Source organism: Dasypus novemcinctus, chromosome 22 (assembly GCF_030445035.2).
Source record: "Dasypus novemcinctus isolate mDasNov1 chromosome 22, mDasNov1.1.hap2, whole genome shotgun sequence".
NCBI lineage: Eukaryota > Metazoa > Chordata > Mammalia > Cingulata > Dasypodidae > Dasypus > Dasypus novemcinctus.
The window spans coordinates 73,662,526-73,682,990 of NC_080694.1; the positions used below are offsets into that span (position 1 = coordinate 73,662,526).

Sequence of the window (20,465 nt, forward strand, 5' to 3'; positions counted from 1 at the left end):
CGTGTCGCACTGCCCAGTTCCCTGCCTGGGAAGACCTTCCAGGACATCCTCAGGGACACGCCCCTCATGACCTTCAAGCTGTCCTCAAAGGTCAAAACCTCAGTGAGGCCCGCACTGACCCCCAAATTCACACAGCACCTTCCCTGCACCGAGGATGGAGATTTCAGCTGTTTTTAGTTCACAAATGTTCCCAGAAGCTAAAAGGGGCGTCCTGCTCAGTCCTCCACCAGCACCAGGTGCAGGAGTGGTCAGTGAGGACCCCCAGGGCCTTTCCTAACACAGCTGTGGTCTCCCAGCAGCGACGGCACAACCTCCACTCAGGTGACCCTGAGGCCACCAGGACTGTCCTCAGAAGTGCTGCTCTCCCCCCTCCCCTCCACCCCCATGACTACAGCACAATTTCAACTCCCCCAGGACAAGGGCAATCCAGGCTAAGACCCCACTGCCCACCTGTGGGTCTACACTAGGGTCTGCTCTACACATCCATGGGCTTGGGCTGCAGCCAGCATTGGGGTCAGGGGAGCTGGGTAAGGGCAGAGAGGAGGGCAGGCGGCAGAGAAGGACCAAACCTCTAGGAGGTAAATAAAGTCAAAACATCACTCCTCCTCAGTGTGAAGCCCACGAGGACAGAGCACCAACTGGACACAGCCCTGTCCACCTTGGTTCCCCAGTTAACATTTAGCACAGTATACAAAAAATTCTGGAAGGTTCTCAATTCTTTTTATTTCCTCTTTTTTAAGAATCTTCCTTTCCCTCAATTGAATCCTTGATCCCACCTAATAGCAAGAATTTGTAAAAGCAAAATCATCCCAGGTTCTCATTCTCAAGGGAAGCAGGAAGGGGCAGCTCAGGGCACCATGAAGTAAGACAGGGCTGTGGACGCTCCACACCCAGCTCTCCTGAGCAGGACGGTCGGTCGGGGCAGGGAACACAGGTCAGTGTGGGAGACGTGGGGGCAGGGGTGAGCTACCTCCCCATCCTCCAGGATACAACAGGAAAGCAGACACACAGATGCCAGCTGAGGAAGGAAAGTCTTCACACCCAAAGGAAGGGGGTCTTGAGGTCACACGAGGGGCGTGAACAGCTCTGGAATGTCTCCGTCCCCCACGAGGCAGCTTTGTCACGCTACAGAAGAAAACAATCAAGAGCACGTTCAGGTCGTCTCTGTAAATGCTGACGTCGTGACCAGCCCTCCACAGTCCTCACGTCCACATCCAAGGAATCCCCAGGACCCAGGTGTGTCCTCTCGGCCCATCCCCTCTCCCCTTTCAGGCCCCCAGGGTCTCACCTTTAGAAGCCTCGAGAGACACATCAGAGCCCTGGGCACTGTCGCTGGCTGGAGAGGAACAAACACAGGGTCTGGTCAGAGCCACAGGGAGATGTGAGTCAAGGAGTGACGGGGTGGGCTGCCCCGTGGGCTCCGTCTACACTCCCCAAAGCCTCAGGTCAGCCTTGACCCTCCACACCGCCTCCCCCTACGTCCCCCACTTACAAGCAGCCTGAGCGTAGCTCCCTCCTTTTCCACCTGTGGAAAAACAACTAGTGAGAGCAGGACATGAGGTCCTGAGAACTAGTCCTGGACCCAGGGAAGATACCAGAAACATGACTGCAGACCCGGGGCAGGATCAGGAAACACGAGGTGGGGGATGTGTGGGCTGGACCTTCTGCCCTCCTGGAGGTCTGTCCTCAGCAGCCCCTTCCCTCTGACTGCTGGGAACAGGGGCCTCCACGTCATCACTGGGGACATTGTCCTACTTCTCTCACAGGTTTATAAAGTAAGTGTAGTGACAGGCCCAGACTGGATGGGCAGGTGTGTGAGGAGAGGCTTCACGGTACCAGGAAGGGGCAGGGCACATGGCTACCCGGGCTGGAAACCCCCCTGGACAAGAAACCTCAGACCCGCCCCTGCCCTACCTGAGCTCTTCCTCCTCCAGATCAGAACTCCAGCCACCACGGACACTCCAAGGATGACCAGGGCAGCCACGATTCCCACGATGAGGATGGGGGGCTGGGAAGGCGGCTCTGAGAAGGGGAGAAGGTCAGGGGCCTGACCCCAGGCTCAGCCCTGACCCTCTGGAGGAGCTCAGAAGGGCTCCTGCTTCCCTAGAAGAGGCCCCCACCTCGTCCCACTTACCCCATCTCAGGGTGAGGGGCTCGGGCAGCCCCTCGTGCTGCACCTGGCACGTGTATCTCTCTTCCTCCCCAGAAGGCACCACCACAGCCGCCCACTTCTGGAAGGTTCCGTCCCCCGCAGGCCTGGTCTCCACAAACTCCATGTCCTGGGTCTGGTCCTCCCCGTCCCGCTGCCAGGTCAGCGTGATCTCCGCCGGGTAGAAGCCCAGGGCCCAGCACCTCAGGGTGACCCCACGGTCAGGGGTGGGGTGGCGGGTCACGTGTGAACTTGGGGGGTCTGCGGGAAGGTCAGAAACTGCAGGAACTTTCCATTTCTCTCCTGGCCATTCTAGTAATGCTCGTGTGACCACCAGGAATGGACAGGACATTTGGGGTTGGGGCGCCCCGCCCCCCTGTACCTGTGCGCAGCAGCGTCTCCTTCCCGCTCTCCAGGTATCTCTGCAGGTACTCCACGCACCTGCCCTCCAGGTAGGCTCTGTGGTGCTCTGCCTCACCGGCATCCTCCCACTTGCGCCGGCTGATCTGCGCCGCCGTGTCCGCCGCCGTCCAGGAGCGCAGGTCCTCGTTGAGGGCGAGGTAGTCGGCGCCGTCGTAGGCGTGTTGATAGTACCCGCGGAGGAGGCGCCCGTCGGGGCCCACGTCGCAGCCAGACATCACCTGGAGGGTGTGAGACCCTGGCCCCGCCCCCGAGGTCAGCCCCGCCCACAGGCCCCGCCTACGACCCTCACCGCTGGCCCCGCCCCACGTTAGCCCCGCCCACCCTCACCCCGCGGCTCCCCCCCCAGACCCCGCTCCCGGGCTAGTTCTGCCCCCCCCCCGCCCCGCCCCCGGCGCTGATTGGTCTAAACTGAAAACGAAACCGAGGAAAAGCCCCTCCCGGGTGGGGTCCGGGTCCCGCGGCCTCGGGGTGCAGTGGGGACCGAGCCTCGGGCGACCCCGGCCCGTCCTGGGGGTCCCGGCCGTGCGCGGACCCCTGGCCCGTGGCTCACCCGCCGCGCTCTGGTTGTAGTAGCCGCGCAGGTTGCGCAGGTCCACACGGTAAGTCTGCGCGTTGCCCTTGCAGATGCGCGTCTCCCGCTCCCAGTACTCGGGCCCCTCTCGCTGAATCCACGGCGCCCGCGGCTCCATCCTCGGACTCGCCGCGTCGCTGTCGAACCGCACGAACTGCGTGTCGTCCACGTAGCCCACGGCGATGTAGTGGGGGTCCCCGCGCTCGGGCCGGGACACGCCGGTCTCGAAATACCTGAGGGAGTGGGGGCCTGGGGGGTGGCAGAAAAGGGGCGGGGGTTGGCGTGGAGATCGTGGGGGTCAGCGAGGGGGACGCGGCTTCGGGGGTCCTACCCCCCAGGTCCCCCCACCCCCTCCGGGCAGCCCCCCACCCCCGCACTCACCCGCCCGGGTCGGGGTCAGGGCCAGGGCCCCCGAGAGCAGCAGGAGGAGGGTCCCCGGCGCCATGGCTGGACCCCGGGTCTGGAGGAAGCTGAGTCCGGGCGGGGCGGGGCGGGCTTTATATCTGGGTCGCGGGGCCGCGATTGGCTTCCCCAGAACCGGGCCCGCAATGGGAGGCCGCCCGGGCCCGCGTCACGAGTGTCGGGGCAGAAGGGCCTGACTCGGGTTGGGAGAAGAAGTGAAACTGCGGGGACCGGGGACTCCCCGCTCGGCCTCCCCCCATCACGCCAGCCTCGGGGGACCCTGAGAGCGAGACCGGGTCCTGGACTGCCCGACCCCTCCCCTGCCCCGAGCACTGTCACCCTGTCGTGAGGCCTGGTCCTGACTTCACAGCTTATAGATCAGTGAGGACCCCGAGGGGATGTGGGAGACCCCTACTGGTGCCAGCCATGCTAGAAATTAAAATGGAATTAAAATACTAATTCCCGTAGATGAGTATTTATACCAAAACTCACGACACGTTGATAACTAATTCGAAAAGAAAACAACGTAATAAAAGAGTGGATCAATTTACAATTTGGCAAATCTTTCTCAGCAGTCTCAATAGAGCACCCCTGGACTTTCATATTACATTCAATCTGTTATTTGAGTTTGAACAAAAATTCAGCCTCAGATATAAATGTAGGAAAAGAGAGGAAAGTTTTTAATAGCCTTTTCAGGTGAGCATTGACATTCACCTTTGATACTACACTAAAAGCACAAGACTGTACTTTCTAAAGTTGACTTGCAGTCTGAAATCATATTGTTGAATATTTCATCTTGTGACATGGAAATCCTCAGATCTGTCTTTGCACATTAAATGGATTTTGTACTAATGCATGAAAATTTTAAAGTAGCACATTTGCCCACTGGGTTAAGTACATCTTTCAGTGTTCACACATTTCTGTATATATTGCCAAAAGTCACCCTTCTAAAATGAACACAGATCCCACCAGAAAATGTGTGTGTATTGGAAAGCTGTCAAGCTTAGGGTGAGGGATACCAGTTTTCCAAAGTTCTCATTTTCTCCTGCGAGCTTACATTTTATCATTGGCTCAAGCCACAGGGATAAAATATTTCAGATCACATTTCTGATAGAGGATTTCTGCCCAGAATACATAAAGAGCTCTTAAAACTCAACAGTCCTCCCCTATGGTAGGCAGGAGCTCAATTGCTTGAGCCATATCTGCTTCCTCTAAGAAGTTCTTTAAATTATTCTCAGCACCCTTCTCAAGTGCACCATGGTGTTCCCATAGGGACTCTCACAGCAACTGCTGTAGGTGAAAAGGGCTGTAATTCAGCCAAGACACTGAAGCAATTTCATCTTTGCCACCCCCTCTCTGAGTTGAGCATAATCCCCACCCCTTAGTGTGGATGCACAGAAGACGTCCTTCCAAGGAGGACAATGGAAGGGGACGTGAACAGTAACTTCAGCCTGAACAATCCCAGAGAACGCTGCCTTGGCCAGGACACCCAGCTCACATCACCAGAGGTGAATCAGGGTCACACCACGTCCTCTTCTTATGCTGTTGAGATGTGGCATCTCTGCAGCCCCTTCCCTAAAATCCCACAGCCTCAGCCTAACCATGAGAAAAACATCAACCAAACTCAAATAGAGAGGCAGTCTACACATCCTGACCAAGATGCCTCAAAACTGTCAAGGACACAAAAAACAAGGAAAGTCTGGGAAACTGTCTCAGCCAGAGTTGCTGAGGGAGACCCCATGGAACTAAATGTGATGCGGTGCCTTGGATGGGATCCTGGACAGGGAGAGGACCAGGGGTGAAGCTAATGGAATCCACATGGACTTCAGGTTAGTTACTAACAGCGCATCAACATCGCTTCATGAGAGGAGCAAAGGGCCAGGAATTAAGATGTTAACAATGTGGGAAACGGAGTTGCCTCTGAGCTCTCTCAACACCTTCTCCATTTTTCAGTAGATTTAAAAGTATTCTAAGATTAAAAGTTTATTAGAAAAAACAACACCGTCCCACTGAAAAAGAACAGAATAGATGAAAAGTGTCTTCTCTCCGGTGCCCCCAGGGGCTGCTCCAAGCGGGCTGGGCGGGGGCTCTGGAAGAGATGGAAACCTCGAGGAGCACAAGGGCTGCTGAGCTCCTCCTCGCCCCCTCCCTGCATCCCCCGGAGTCTGACTCCAGTGGATTCCAGGGATGCTCAGAAGGCAGCGTCACCCCCTTTCCCATCAGTGCTGAGCCCCCAGGTCCCCCAGCTCTGCCCCCCTCCACCCCGACCCTCCTCACGTCAGAATCCTAGAGAGCGCGGCGGCGCCCCCGCGTGGCCACCGGGCAGAGGACAGAGACCCGCGCTGCCCTTTGCCCTCAGGGGAGCCCTCCCCGGGGTCTCCCTGCGCCCCCAGCATCTGGGCAAGTAACTGCACATCAGGGGGCGCCCGCGATCCAGGGCAGTGTCTGTGCGACCACGCTGACGTAGGCGTTTCCTCCCTGGGGGTGACCGTGGACTCTGGCCTCAGGGCAGAGCACGATCTCCAGACCATTCCCTCTGGTTCCCGGGTCCAAGGTGGACCACAAGCTAGGGTCCCCAGCACCAGTTCCCCGTCTCCTAGGAGAGGTCCTTGGACGCCCACGGCCCTGACGCTTGTTCCTGCTGCTGCTTCCAGGCATGAGGGCGCCTCCTCCAGGAATCCATCCGTGATTCCCCAACTCGAGGATCTGGGGAGAGGGAGGGTGAGGCCCCCTGGCATTGGCCTAGGAACAAGGGGGGCTCCTGACAGGAGAAGAGAGGGAGGAAATAGGGACGACTGGGGGTGGAGGCCAAAACAGTGGCTGGGAAGGAGCCAGAGGGGAGGGGCAGCCTCGTGGACACAGTGAGGGGAGGGACGGGGTCTTCTCAGTGAGAGGCGGAGGGGGCTTCTGGCCAGGGCGGGGTGGAGGTCTCTATTCTCACCTGGATGGTAATTACGCAGGTGTTGGCCTGTACTTGGTTATAAGTGTTAAGTGTTGAGCATTTTTCTGTTTTGCAGGAATGGTATAATCCAAACACACCCAGGAATAGAAGGAGAAGTCAGGGTGAGGGACGGGAAGTGGTTGAGGGGTGCCCTCACCAGAGCCTTCCTAAGACTGGGTGGGGAATCAAGGACCCGAAGGAGGCGCGAGCGCGGCTGTGTGGCTCCTGGAGGCCGTGGCTCCTGGAGGCCGCGGCCCCTGGTTCCAGGACCCCCAGGGTCTCCCCTCTCACCGCTTTCCCCCCAGCCCTGGGCAGCCTGTGGTCAGAGCCCTTGGCCACCTGCAGGCGCTTCTTCAGCTCCTGATCAGCTGAGCTGGTGCTACCCGGGCTGGGTGCGGGGAGGCGGCCTCGCAGCTGGAGGCCCCGGAGATGTGGGTCCTGGAGGGCAGAGGGCAGGACGCGGCCTGCGGGCGGGAGACCCTAGTGGACAGTGGGGAGGTGGGCGAGAAGACCCGCCCAGGTTCTGCCCACGCACTCCACGAACCCGAGGGCTGACCCTCCCGCCTCCCCAGACCCTCGACCAGGCACCTGCCCACCATCCCCCCACCAAGGGGGACCTTCCCCAGGCTGAGCGCAGGAGCCCGGCGTCCCGGGTCGTTTCTCCTTCGGGGGCCTTAGCTGTCCAGGTCCCCTCGGCCTCGCCCCCGCCAGCTCCTTGGGTCAAAACCGTATTTGAAACTTTCAACTGTTTGTAGATAAGACTGTCCTTCCCCACTGGATTAGGGGAAGCCGTTTTCATGAGCACGTGCACCTGTGGTTCTGTTTCTGCTCTTTATTATGTTCATTGACCTACACTGCCCTGAGCTGCTACTGGAGCTCCTAGAAAGGTTTCAGATCTGCTCAGTGGATCGTCCACATTTCTTCTTAAAAACATTTTAAGGCATTTAACTAATCTGTTTCATCTGTGTATCTTTCTGAACACTAGAGGAACAATGGAGTGAGAAGCTGGAATCTGATGAGATAAAAGTGCCTGGACAGAACTTTTTAGGAGTAATGCTTCCATAACTTGTTGAGCTCCCTTTTCCTGTTATTTTATTTTATTTTTAAAGTTGAAATAGGTATTTTTTTTAAAAAACATTTTGGCTATACAAAGTCCTTTCTGCTTCCATACAAATTATACGATCAGCTTGTCAATTTCTTTTCAGAAGCCTGCCATGATTTTGATTGGAATTGTATTTAATCAATAAGCCAATTTGGGGAGATCTGATACCTTAATAATGAGTATTCCATTTCTTGACATGGTATTTCTCCACATTTATTTAGGATTTGCTTCTTTCCTCCCGCAGTACTTTTGGATTTCAGTGTAGAGATCTTGCACACTTCCTGTAAATTGATACATAGTCATTTTATTATTATGCTATTGTAAACTGATCTTCTAATTTTCATTTTCCTAATTTTACAGTTGTATAGAAATAAAAGTGACTTTTGTATATTGTCCTTGAAACCTTCAATCTTGCTATACTCACTAGTCTAGGAACATTTTTTACTACAGAATTTGCTATTACACGATCCTGCCACCTGCAAAATGAGACACTTTCTCTTCTGTTTTATAATCTGTATGTCTGTTATTTCCTTTGCTTGACACTATATTGTGTAATAATATTGGCACAATTGCACAGCCTTTCCTTGTTCTTGATCTTAGAAAGTTTTTAGGCTTGTGTGCTAAAATATGCTGATACCTGTAGATTTTTCACAGATGCCCTTTATCACCTTGGAGAAGTTGCCTTATATTCCTAGTTTACTGAGAAATTTATTATCAAAGAATGTTCACTTTTAAAATGCTTTTTCTACATGGAGTTGGTCTTATTGTTACTGTACTTTATTCTGTTAAATGATAAATTAGATTACTTTTCATGTATTCACCCCTACTTGCATCAGGGATAAAACTTTCTTGGTCATGATGTCTTATCATTTTAAAATTATTTTGGATTCAATTTGCTTCTTTTTGAAAAGGGCTCCTGAGAGATATTGCTATAAAGTGTTTGTATTACTAAGTGTTCTCTATGGAAATAGATTTTTATAAGAGTTGTCTCACGTGACTGTAGGGATGGGCAAGTCCAAATTCCAAAGGGCAGGCTGCAAGCTGGGAGCTCCAGTGAAGGTTTTCTGTGAATTTCCAGGAGCAGCTGGCTGAAGTAGAGATGGAGATTCCCTCTTCTGCCTGCTGACACCATCGCTTCTCCTTTTAAGGCCTTGAATGATTTGATGGGACGTCTCTCATTGTTGAAGGCAAAATCCTCAGCTGACTGTAGATGTCATCAGCCATAGATGCCATCAATGAACTAATGATTTAAATCCATGAAATGTCCTCACAGGAACAATCAGGCCAGTGCCTGCTTGACCAAACAAGTGGACACCACAGCCTGGCCCAGTGGACCCATGAACTTCACCACCACCAGTTTTCTTTTAATACCATTCTCGGACTTTGGTGATGCCCCACAAAATGATTTGGAAAGTCTTTTCCTCCTTCTCTATTTTATCTAAGAATTTTCACAGTAGTGATATAAATTCTTGCTTAAATGTATGGTAGAATTCAACAGTAAGTCACTTGAGCCTGGAGTTTCCTTTGTGGGATCATTTCTCATTATGAATTTAATTTCTTTAATTGATACATGGCTATTCCACATTTCCTATTCTTGATTCAGTTTTGATCATTTGTCTCTTTAAAGGAAACTGTCCATTTTGTCTCAGTTATCAAATATATTGGTCTAAGTTGTTTCTATTTGTCCTTTATTATCAATTTCAGGTTATAAATTTACATTTAAATACTTTTTCCAATGTTAAGTTTATTTTGAAAACTACAAAATGTGGCATTTCCCAGGTCCAGGTGCTTTGGGAACAGTCCCCAGCCCTGCTCCATGGCCTGCCCCACCCCTCTAAGGCCTGTCACCCCATCTCTCTCCAGCCTCTCCCCAAGTCCCTGGCCTGATTCCACCCCAAGACAGGACTGGCAGGGTGAGGGGGTTATTATTTATTTTCACCCCATCTCATCCCAGAGGGACTCTAAGTAACAACAACAACAAAACCACACAGAACAAGATTTTCAAAATTAAATAAGAGACTAAATTGGCCTGAAGTGAAAGTAAAGCCAGAAAAACACAAAGTGAAACAGGAATATGTTTAGCAGCCACATATTGCCGTAACCTTTCACCCTCTAACTCCAGAGGATCCCTGAACTTGGCTCTGAGTTTCCTGGGATCCAATGCAAAGAGGAAAGTTAGTGAAAATGCCCAAAATATACACGTTAGACAGTTATTCACAAGAAACCTGGTAACGCCTTACTGACACTGGAGAGAGGGTCTTTCCTGGAGGTCGCCAAGAGGACACTATGGATGTAGTGAAGAGTCTCCCCAACGTTATCCCATCCACAGGTACGACAGCACAGGTGCACCTCGGAGATGGGGGGGGGGGTTCAATTCCAGGCCACGGCAGTAAAGAGAAAGTTGCAATAAAATGAGACACTCAGATTTTTTGGTTTTGAGAGCATATAGAACTCATACTTATACTATACTGTGGTCTAGCAAGGGTGCAATAAATGGATTTATGTCTAAAAAACAATGTACATACCTTAATTGAAAATGCTTTATTGCTAAAAAGTGCTACCGCTCCCTGAGCCCTCAGCCTTCTTTTGCTGGTGGAGGGTCCTCCTCAGTGTTGAGGCTGATCAGGTGGAGGCTGCTGGAGGGCGGGGGGCTGTGGGGATTTCTTCAAGTAAGACAACAAGGAAGTTGGCCACATTCATTGACTTTCTTTCACTAAAGGTATCTCTGTAGCATGCGATGCTGTTTGATAGCCCTTTACACAGAGTAGAACTTCTTTCAAAGCGGGACTCACTTTCTTATACCTGCCACTTCTTTATCAACTAAGTCTGTGTAATATTTGAAATCTTTGGTGACTTTTCAATAATGTTCACAGCATCTTTTAAAAATTTGTTTATTAACAATTTTATTTCAAATTCACAAAAATAAAAGAACAGAAAAAGGCAACTCAACAAATCACCGAAAAAATCACCCCTTAAAATTCTTTTTCAGGCACATTTCCACCCCAACTTTTTTTTGCTTCCCTTTATTTTCTTTTGAATGTTACATTAAAAAAATATGAGGTCCCCATATGCCCCCCCACCTCTCTACCCCACTCCTCCCACATCAACAACCTCTTCCATCATTGTGGCACATTCACTGCACCTGGTGAACACATTTTGGAGCACCACTGCACCACATGGACAGTAGTCTACATTGTAGTCTACACTCTCCCGCAGTCCACACAGTGGGCCGTGGCAGGACACACAATGTCCAGCATCTGTCCCTGCAGTACCACCCAGGACAACTCCAAATCCTGAAGATGTACCCACATCATATCTCTTCTCCCCTCTCTCACCTAATTGCAACTGCTAGGTCAGTTGCTCCTCTAGTGTTCAGACAGACACACAGATGAGCACATATTACTTAAATGATGTAGTCAAGGCCTCCATATAATTCTGAAAAAAGAGGAAGAATAAAATCATTTCATCATTTTAATATCTCACAAAACCAAATCCCATATTCCTTTTCTTACCTTTAATAGAATTAATATGGTGCCAACTTTGCTTTTGTTACAAAAACATTACAATGTTGTTAACTATATCCCATAAATTGTATTATATTTTCTCATGTGTCCCCACATACTTAACACCCTGTTGTAGAAGAACATTCCTGTGTTTGTATTATTAACCACAATCCTCATTAATTCCAAAATCATTGTTATATGTTCCCCATATTATCTTCCAGCTGTCCTCCAACTAACATGAATCTTCCTAGACTACCGGTTTCAGCCACAATCACATCCCTAAATCAGCAGTGTAACACTCACTATAGTATGTTACCATCAGGTCCAGCCATTACCACATACTTATGTTGGATCTTATTAAACAATCCACATACATCCAACATCTTCACCCCTTTTAATCCCACAGTACATCTCCCGCCAATCTACACTTCAGAGTGCAAGTCCATTATTCTAGTCATTATATTTAGTTAATATTAGTGAGACCTTACAATAGTCATCCTTGTGTGTCTGGCTTATTTCACTCAACGTAATATCCTCAAGCTTCCTCCATGTTGTCTTGTGCTTCCCCAGTTGATTTCTTCTTACAGCTGAGAAATACTCCATTGTGTGAATATTCCACTTGTTGTTCATCCATTCATCAGTTCAGGACACTTAGGTTGTTTCCATCTTTTAGCAATTGTGAATAAAGCTGCTATGAACATCAGAGTGCAAATAGCTGTTCATGTCCTTGCTTTCAGTTTATCTGAATATATTCCTAGTAGCAGGATTGCTGGATCATACGGCAGTTCTACATTTAGTCTCCTGAGGAACCATCAGATCATCTTCCACAGAGGTTGCACCATTTTACAGTCCCACCAACAGTGAAGGAGTGTTCCTATTTCTCCACATCCTCTCCAGTACTTGACACTTTCTGTTCTTTTAAGAGTGTTCATTCTTGGGAAGCGGACTTGGCCCAGTGGTCAGCATGTCCGTCTACCACATGGGAGGTCCCTGGTTCAAACCCTGGGCCTCCTTGACCCTTGTGGAGCTGGCCCACATGCAGTGCTGATGTGCACAAGGAGTGCTGATGCACGCAAGGAGTGCCGATGCACACAAGGAGTGCCATGCCACACAGGGGTGCCCCCATATAGGGGATCCCCACACGCAAGGAATGCACCCCACAAGGAGTGCACCCCGTAAGGAGAGCCGCCCAGCACAAAAGAAAGTTCAGCCTGCCCAGAAAGAGTGGCCATTCTGTATGGTGAAAGATATCTCATGGTAGTTTTGATGTGAATTTCCCTAATAACTAACTATATGAACTTCCTTTTATGTGTCTTTTGGTCTTTTGAATTTCCACTTTGGGAAAATGTCTGCTGATATGTTTTGCCCATTTTTAAATAGGGCGACTGGTCATGTTGTCGTTAAGATGTAGAGTCTCTTCATATAACATGGAGGGCAATCCCTTATCAGATATATGGTATCCAAAGACTTTTTCCCGTTGAGTTAGCTGCCTTTTACTTTTTTGCCAAAGTCTTTTGACGAACAAAAGTATTTAATTTTAAAGATGTCCCATTTACCTATTTTTCCTTTTTTCTTTTTTTTATTTCTCCCCCCTATCCCCCATCCCCAGCTGTATGTTCTCTGTGTTCATTCGCTGCGTGTTCTTTTGTCCACTTCTGTTGTCAGAATCTGCATTTCTTTTTGTTGCATCATCTTGCTGTGTCAGCTCTCCGTGTGTGCAGCTCCATTCCTGGGCAGGCTGAAATTTCTTTCGCGCAAGGCGGCTCTCCTTACGGGGCACACTCCTTGCATGTGGGGCTCCCCTTTGCGGGGGACACCTCTGTGTGGCACGGCACTCCTAGTGTGCATCAGCACTGCGTGTGGCCAGCTCCACAAGGTCAAGGAGGCCCGGGGTTTGAACCGTGGACCTCCCATGTGGTAGACGGATGCCCTATCCATTGGGCAAAGTCCACTTCCCTATCTATTTTTTCTTTTGTTGCTCCTACTTTGGGAGTAAGATCCAAGAAACCACTGCCAAGCACAAGATCTTGAAGATGTTACTCTACATTTTCTTCTAAGAGTTTTAGGGTTCTAGTTTTTACATTTAGGTCCTTGATCCACTTTAAATAAATTTTAAATAAGGTGTGAGATAAGGGTCCTCTTTCTTTCTTTGAGATATGGATGTCCAGTTCTCCCAGCACCATTTTTGAACAGGCTATTCTGACCCAGCTGCGTGGGTTGACAGCCTTGTCAAAGATCACTGGACCATTGAGGAGAGGATCTGTTCTGAACTCTAGATTTGGTTCCATTGGTCAGTCTCTCTATCTTTATGCCAGTACCATGCTGTTAAAGCAGTACCATGCTTTAAAGGCTGGAAGTGTCCTCCAACTTCATTCTTTCTAAAAAAAAAAAATTAGCTATTAAGGGACCCGGACTCTTCCAGATAAATTTGATAATTGGTTTTTCAAACTCTACTAAGAAGGATATTTGAATTTTTATTAGGATGGTATTAAATCTGTAGATCAGTTTGGGTAGAGTTGGCATCTTAATGATATTTCATCTTCTAACCTATGTGTACATAAATACCCTTCCATTTATTTAGATTGTTGTTGGTTTCTTTTACCATTGTTTTATGGGTTTCTGAATACAGGTCCTCTATGTCCTTGACTACATTTACTACTATTTGACTCTTCCTTTTTTTTTCCTATTTGATTCTTTTAGTTGCTATTGTAAATGTAATTTTTTTCTGACTTCCTCCTGAGATTGCTCATTAATAATGCATAGAAACACTATCGATTTTTGCATATTAATTTGCATCCCATCACATTGCAGAAATTGTCTATAAGTTCTATTATTTTTGTTGTGGATTTTGGGGATTTTCTAAGTATAGGATTATATCAGTGAATAATGAAAGTTGTACTTCCTTTCCTATTTGTATGAATTGTGTTTTTTTTTCTTACCTAATTGCTCTAACTAGAGTTTATTTGACACTATTGAGTACCAGGAGAATGCTGGGGATCCTTGTCTTGTTCCTGATCTCAGTGGGAAAGCTTTCATCTTTCACCATTAAATACAGTGTTAGCTGGAAGGACCCCAGGGGATGTGGCTGCCCCTGGCTCTGTGGGAGCTCACTCTTAGGGGGCCTGAGCTCCAGCCTCAGAGGACTCTCCACATGGAGCCAGCCCCAAGGCTGCCCTATGGACCCCCCAGTGCAGTGAAGAATTGTCCTCATTGCTGGGAGAACCCCACCTGAGAAGGAAACCCCTCCTGGCTGCGGGCAGGGCACCTGGCCCGCAGGATCCACCTGAGCCATGGGCTAACCACAAACCTGAACTGGGGTGCAGGAAAGGGGGGAAGGGAAGGGCATCCTGCAGACACCCCCCTTCTTTCTGAGAAAGGGGGTGAAGAGGAGTCTAGCACTGCAGGAATGTCCCCTGGGTAGAGGGCACTGCCCGCTGCCTGCCTCTCAGAGCTGGCTCATCTTCCGGTCACCAGGTCTTGAAGAGGCTTCCCCAGAAACATCTCACTGTTTAACTCTGCCTTCCCACAGCCAGGCCCCCCTCCCCCAGCTCTCTCAGGGTGCTCCTGGGATGCTCCCTCCTGCATTCTCACCCCTTCCATCTCCCCCTCCTGAGAGGCAGAGCTCATCCTGCTCTGCTCAGAGCCCCTTCATGGATCCACCCTGCCCAAAGGTATCCTGTGTCCCAGGATGCTGCCTTCCCTTCTGTCCCCTCTCCAGCCCCCTCCCCAAGGCACCTGGTCCAGCCAGGCTGAGCTGCACCTGCTTTCCTGAACTGTCCTTCTCTTTCCTACTTCTGAGGCTGCCCGCAGGCAAGTCCTTCCTCCTGGAATGCTCTCCTCCCCTTCTCTTGTCCAGCTGAGGTAATCTCTCAAGGCCAGTTTACATGCTTTGTGCAGGGAACATGTAGCTCAGTGGTTGAGCACCTGCTTCATGAGTGAGGTTCCAGGTTCAATCCCTGGTACCTCCTAAAAATAAATAAATGCTTTATGCTTTCTAAAACCCTTGCCCTCCTGCTTCTGCCTCTCTGTGCACAGCTCAGTGTCTGCATCTTGATCATGGGATGCCCCCTTCCTAGATGGTGCTCTCTTTAGGGACAACAATCAGCCTTTACACCTTCACACCCCAGCCCCTAACAGTGTGTCCATCCACAACAGACACCTGTACGTGTGCATTGAGGTGCTAATTCCTCCACCTCTCTCTGCCCTTCTGCCTCCCCACAGGAATGTCTCAGGAGTCACTGGAATCTCTGAGCATGGAGGGAGATGAGATGAGGACACGGAGTGCCGCCAGCCCAGGAGCTCCAGGTGCTCTGGTGAAGGCTGCTCCCCTGCCCCTCCTTCACGTCCTCTCCACGGCCTCGGAAAGCTGCTCTCTGGCGTCTGTCCAGGCCTTGAAAGAAAGGCAGACACTCCTTATTCACTGCCCGTCTTCACAGAGGCATTCAGAATCCAGGCTGTAGAGTCACAGAGTGACAGAACAGAAGTGGTTTTGAATCCTCTAGTCCAAGATCCAAATGTCCAGATCAGCCATTTTTACAGAGCATGTGGTGCTTGGAGGGCACGTTCAAGCCCACATTCCTGTGAAATGACCAGCGCCCAGGTCCTTGGGGTCTCAGGCCACTTTGCTCCACCCTGCCTGAGGGCACTAACTTGGGGGGGGCTCAGGCTTAAGGCTCAGCTGGTGCCTGGACCCTAGTCCTGACCATGAGCCCGACTGAGGACCACAGGCTCAGGACGTGGCATGTGTGGACCCTCGGCCTCTGGTTTTCAGGTTACAAAGTCATCCAGGAGAAATCAAAGTGAGGGGATTCCTGGTACTTGACCAGAAGAGAGTCTTGGGACAGGAAGATCTCCCCAGCTCCCCTCAGCTCCCATCAGAGCTCACCCCGCAGGGGGAGACGTGGCCAAGACCAGCCACACGCTCTTCTGCTCAGCTTGTTGGTGCTAATCCCACCTTCCTTTGGCCTCACTTCCTCTCTAAAACTCACCGTTATCAGCCCACTTTCCCCTGCCAAGGCTTATATGGTTAGGATGTTATTACAGACATGGAAGATTTTTTAGCTCCATATGGCTCTGGGAGCATCATGTGGCATCACTATGGAATCTGTGGATAAGACGCCCTCCTCGTGGTCAGCTCATCCTGAGACCAGCCGCTGCTACCACGGTGCTATTTGGGGGAAGCCCTGGAAGTAGTTACTCCATGTCTCTCTCTTGCTCTTTTTCTTTCTTTTTATTACAGCAGTTGCAGGTTCACAGAAAAACCAGGCAGGGTCCCCATACACTGTCCCACCCCCGCATGCATCTTTCTCTATTAATGTTCTGCAGTAGTGAGGTAGCTTTGGTGTCACTGAGGAACCAGCATCTCCATAATCATATCAGTCACTATAGTCCATAGTTTACAATACAGTTCAGTCTTTGTGGTCTACAGTTTTATTGTGTTTTATTTTCCTTTTTTAAGGTTTTATTGTGGCGACATTTATACAGCATAAAATCTTCTATTTTAACCACTTTGAAATCATGGTATTTATTGCACCACAAGGTTGTGCTGGCATCACTCCACACTTTACTAAAACTCTTCATCACCCGTCCCCTTATCAATAGTGAATGTTTAGATGAACCTCCTGGAGCCCAGCGCTGTGAGCCCCTCCCTAAGCATGTCTGTCCTTCTGCCCCTCACAGGCTCAGATGGAAACCAAGAAGCAGCTGCTGAGAGGCCGCAGGTAGAGGTGGGGGCAGCAGCGCCCCCTGCCGGCCAGGTCGAGGAGCTGGGGGGGCAGCAGCGCCCCCTGCCGGCCAGGTCGAGGGAGCTGGGGGCAGCAGCGCCCCCTGCTGGCCAGGTCGAGGGAGCTGGGGGCAGCAGCGCCCCCTGCAGGCCAGGTCGAGGGAGCTGGGGGGGGCGGCAGCAGCGCCCCCTGCCGGCCAGGTCGAGGGAGCTGGGGACAGCAGCGCCCCCTGCCGGCCAGGTCGAGGAGCTGGGGGCAGCAGCGCCCCCTGCAGGCCAGGTCGAGGGAGCTGGGGGGGGGCGGCAGCAGCGCCCCCTGCCGGCCAGGTCGAGGGAGCTGGGGACAGCAGCGCCCCCTGCCGGCCAGGTCGAGGGAGCTGGGGGGGGGGGGCAGCAGCGCCCCCTGCCGGCCAGGTCGAGGGAGCTGGGGACAGCAGCGCCCCCTGCCGGCCAGGTCGAGGAGCTGGGGACAGCAGCGCCCCCTGCCGGCCAGGTCGAGGAGCTGGGGGGCAGCAGCGCCCCCTGCAGGCCAGGTCGAGGGAGCTGGGGGGGGGCAGCAGCGCCCCCTGCCGGCCAGGTCGAGGAGCTGGGGGGACAGCAGCGCCCCCTGCCGGCCAGGTCGAGGGAGCTGGGGACAGCAGCGCCCCCTGCCGGCCGGGTCGAGGGAGCTGGGGACAGCAGCGCCCCCTGCCGGCCAGGTCGAGGGAGCTGGGGGACAGCAGCGCCCTCTGCCGGCCAGGTGGAGGGAGCTGGGGGGCAGCAGCACCCCCTGCCGGCCAGGTCGAGGAGCTGGGGACAGCAGCGCCCCCTGCCGGCCAGGTCGAGGGAGCTGGGGACAGCAGCGCCCCCTGCTGGCCAGGTCGAGGGAGCTGGGGACAGCAGCGCCCCCTGCTGGCCAGGTCGAGGGAGCTGGGGGACAGCAGCGCCCCCTGCCGGCCAGGTCGAGGAGCTGGGGGCAGCAGCGCCCCCTGCCGGCCAGGTCGAGGGAGCTGGGGGACGGCAGCGCCCCCTGCCGGCCAGGTCGAGGGAGCTGGGGTCAGCAGCGCCCCCTGCTGGCCAGGTCGAGGGAGCTGGGGGGCGGCAGCGCCCCCTGCCGGCCAGGTGGAGGGAGCTGGGGGGCAGCAGCACCCCCTGCCGGCCAGGTCGAGGGAGCTGGGGGACGGCAGCGCCCCCTGCTGGCCAGGTCGAGGGAGCTGGGGACAGCAGCGCCCCCTGCCGGCCGGGTCGAGGGAGCTGGGGGGCAGCAGCGCCCCCTGCTGGCCGGGTCGAGGGAGCTGGGGTCAGCAGCGCCCCCTGCTGGCCGGGTCGAGGGAGCTGGGGTCAGCAGCGCCCCCTGCTGGCCAGGTCGAGGGAGCTGGGGACAGCAGCGCCCCCTGCTGGCTAGGTGGAGGAGCTGGAGCAGGTCCTGCAGGAGCGCGAGGACTAAGCCCAGGAGGCCCCTGAGGAAGTCACGGCTTGGGGTCTCGACGAGGAGCTGGAGAAGTGTCGGCGCCAGCACACGAGCCCCTAAAAGTGAGCGCCTCCTGCCGCATGGGGTAGAGGAGGGAGGCGGAACGCCCTTTGGGGGCGCTGGAGAGAGGGAGGAGGGCTGGGGATTGTTTCTAATGGGGTCTGGGGGCACCTGACTCCTTCAGCCCAGAGAGGAGGCGAGGATGACCCTGCGGTGACCGCCCTGGTCACTGGGTCTTGTTAGGGCGCTGGGCTGAGTCTTGACTGAGATGGCCCTTCTAGCTGGGGGGTCCTGGCAAGTTTCTCAGTCTCTGTAGACAACGGAGTATGAACAGCACCTCCTCACAGGGCTGTGGCTAAGATTATGAGAACTAGTCCAGGTAAACGCTCAGCGCGGTCCTGGCACCCAGGAAGACTGCAGGAGGTGGTGGCTGCTGTGGTGTCACCAGCGTCATCCTCCCAGTTAGCAGAGCTGGTTCACATCCCGAGGCCCGATTGGTAACTCCAGCTCCAGTCCCTGATCCCCACACACTCACCTGCTGGAGGCAGAACACCTCCCAGGACGAGGTGGAGACAGGAGCCAGCGCAGGGGAACGGGCAGCTCCATTAGTGAGGAAAGTCCAGGGGAAGGAGCTCCAGGAGCAGGTCCTCCAGCAGGGGCGCTCTCTCAGGAGGAGCCTTTGAGCTGTTCTTCAAGGAGGAAGGACGAGCAGGACAGGGAAGGGCGCGTGGAGCCAAGGTCTGCTCTTTCTGCTTTTGTGGGACGTGGAGTCACCGGAGCAGGGAGGCCCGTTCCCAGCCCCTCCTCCTTTAAACACAGCGTTTCCAAGGATGGGGCTTTCACCCCTCCACAAGGACAACTCTGCAGAAAAGCACAGGCACTAGATATACACACCCTGTCAATCACTAGCACAAACACCCAAGCCCACCACAGGGCTGTGCTCAAAGGGTCACATCATTAAAATAGATGATCTGGTATTGGGGGGACACAACCCCCAGAAATGAGTATAAATAATAATCATGATTTTAAGCTTGTCCCAGAAAGGCTTTATAATCTATGAAATGATTAGTACTCAAGTCAGTGTCTAACACCAATTAAAATGTAAAATTCAAAGAGGAACTGTCTTCTACAGAATACAAATAATCTGGAACCTGAGAGGACCAGAGCTGCCTTCCCCTCCTCTTTCCCACCCAGTTCCCCTTTCCTCCAGAACTCTCAAATGCTGTTTGGAAGGGCAGCTCCAGGCTCTGGCAGGCTCTAATGCAGGCGTTTTCCTTCCTCCGTGCTCAGGCATTAGCCGTCTGCCCTGGGAGGGAAGAGGACACTTGCCGTGCGCTGTGTGCCCTCCATGAGCTGAGGGCTGAACCAGGTTCCCCTGAGTCAGGAGGTGCCTCTCACCTGCTTGTCCAGGAGTCTGGAAGGGCCTTGGGGCTCCTGGGGAAACAGCGGTTACCTTGGGTGGGGAAGGAGGGAAATGGGATTGGAAAGACCTAAGTGCAATGCTTCATCTTCTAGGGAAAGACTAAATCCATTTGTCAAAAGATAAGGTTTGGACGTGCTTGGGTGTTGGGTACACGGTTACTCATTAAGTTCCTTAGAGCACTTGTTGTAGATCTGAAATATTTTATAAGAAAAAAACCAAAACGAGTCCTTCATAAGGTTTGTGCATTTTTCATAGTTATTTGTTATCAATGGTTTTGTCACTCTCTTAATTCTTACGGTGTGTTGATACCGTAGGGCTGCAGTTTTTTTTTTTAAGTGAAGAAAAGCAGTTTATTTCAGGGCGCTCCAGCTGCCCAGCACCCCTGCAGGTGCCTCTCGGTCCTCAGCCGAGCGCGGAGGCGGCGGCTCGGGAAAGGCCCACCCAGGGGCAGGCCCGGCGGCGGGAGCGCGGGAGACGGAGCTGAGGAAGGCAGAGCTGCTGCCCGCAGCCCCCGGGCAACTCGAAGGCGGCCCCGGGGCCTGGACGGAGCCCGCGAGCCGCTTCCCTCCGCGCGCCGAGCGGCCTCTCCTGGGCGGGACCGGGGCGAGGCCCGGGCGTCTCGCTCGCGCAGGCGCAGAGCCCCCGCTGACGCCTCGATGGACTAACCCCCGCCTGCGCGCCAGGCCTGACAATGTCCTTTTCCTATTGGTCCAAATGGGGCCCGCCCCCCCAGTCATTGGTTTTCCTTCCTGTCCGTCACTGAGCCAATCTCCAAGGCG

General features: G+C 52.9%; 1 protein-coding gene across 1 annotated transcript; it reads right to left on the minus strand.

Moving 5' to 3' along the window:
* Window positions 1-698: 698 nt before the first annotated feature.
* On the minus strand, window positions 699-3,652 carry LOC101423766 (saoe class I histocompatibility antigen, A alpha chain-like). Its single transcript, XM_058285474.2, has 8 exons — window positions 3,525-3,652; window positions 3,123-3,392; window positions 2,532-2,807; window positions 2,135-2,410; window positions 1,915-2,022; window positions 1,493-1,525; window positions 1,289-1,336; window positions 699-1,125 (listed from the first exon to the last, which is right to left on the minus strand). The coding sequence occupies exons 1-8, from the start codon at window positions 3,586-3,588 to the stop codon at window positions 1,121-1,123; spliced, it is 1,080 nt and encodes a 359-aa protein (XP_058141457.1). The 5' UTR covers window positions 3,589-3,652; the 3' UTR covers window positions 699-1,120.
* Between the last annotated feature and the right edge of the window lie 16,813 nt (window positions 3,653-20,465).

Excerpts from the sequence above, each read along its gene's own strand:
- LOC101423766 (XM_058285474.2), bottom strand. The coding sequence starts at position 3,588 with ATGGCGCCGGGGACCCTCCTCCTGCTGCTCTCGGGGGCCCTGGCCCTG. Across the intron at positions 3,393-3,524 it reads CCTGACCCCGACCCGGGCGG|GCCCCCACTCCCTCAGGTAT; the intron begins GTGAGTGCGGGG and ends GCCACCCCCCAG. Across the intron at positions 2,023-2,134 it reads GCCCCTCACCCTGAGATGGG|AGCCGCCTTCCCAGCCCCCC; the intron begins GTAAGTGGGACG and ends TCCCCTTCTCAG.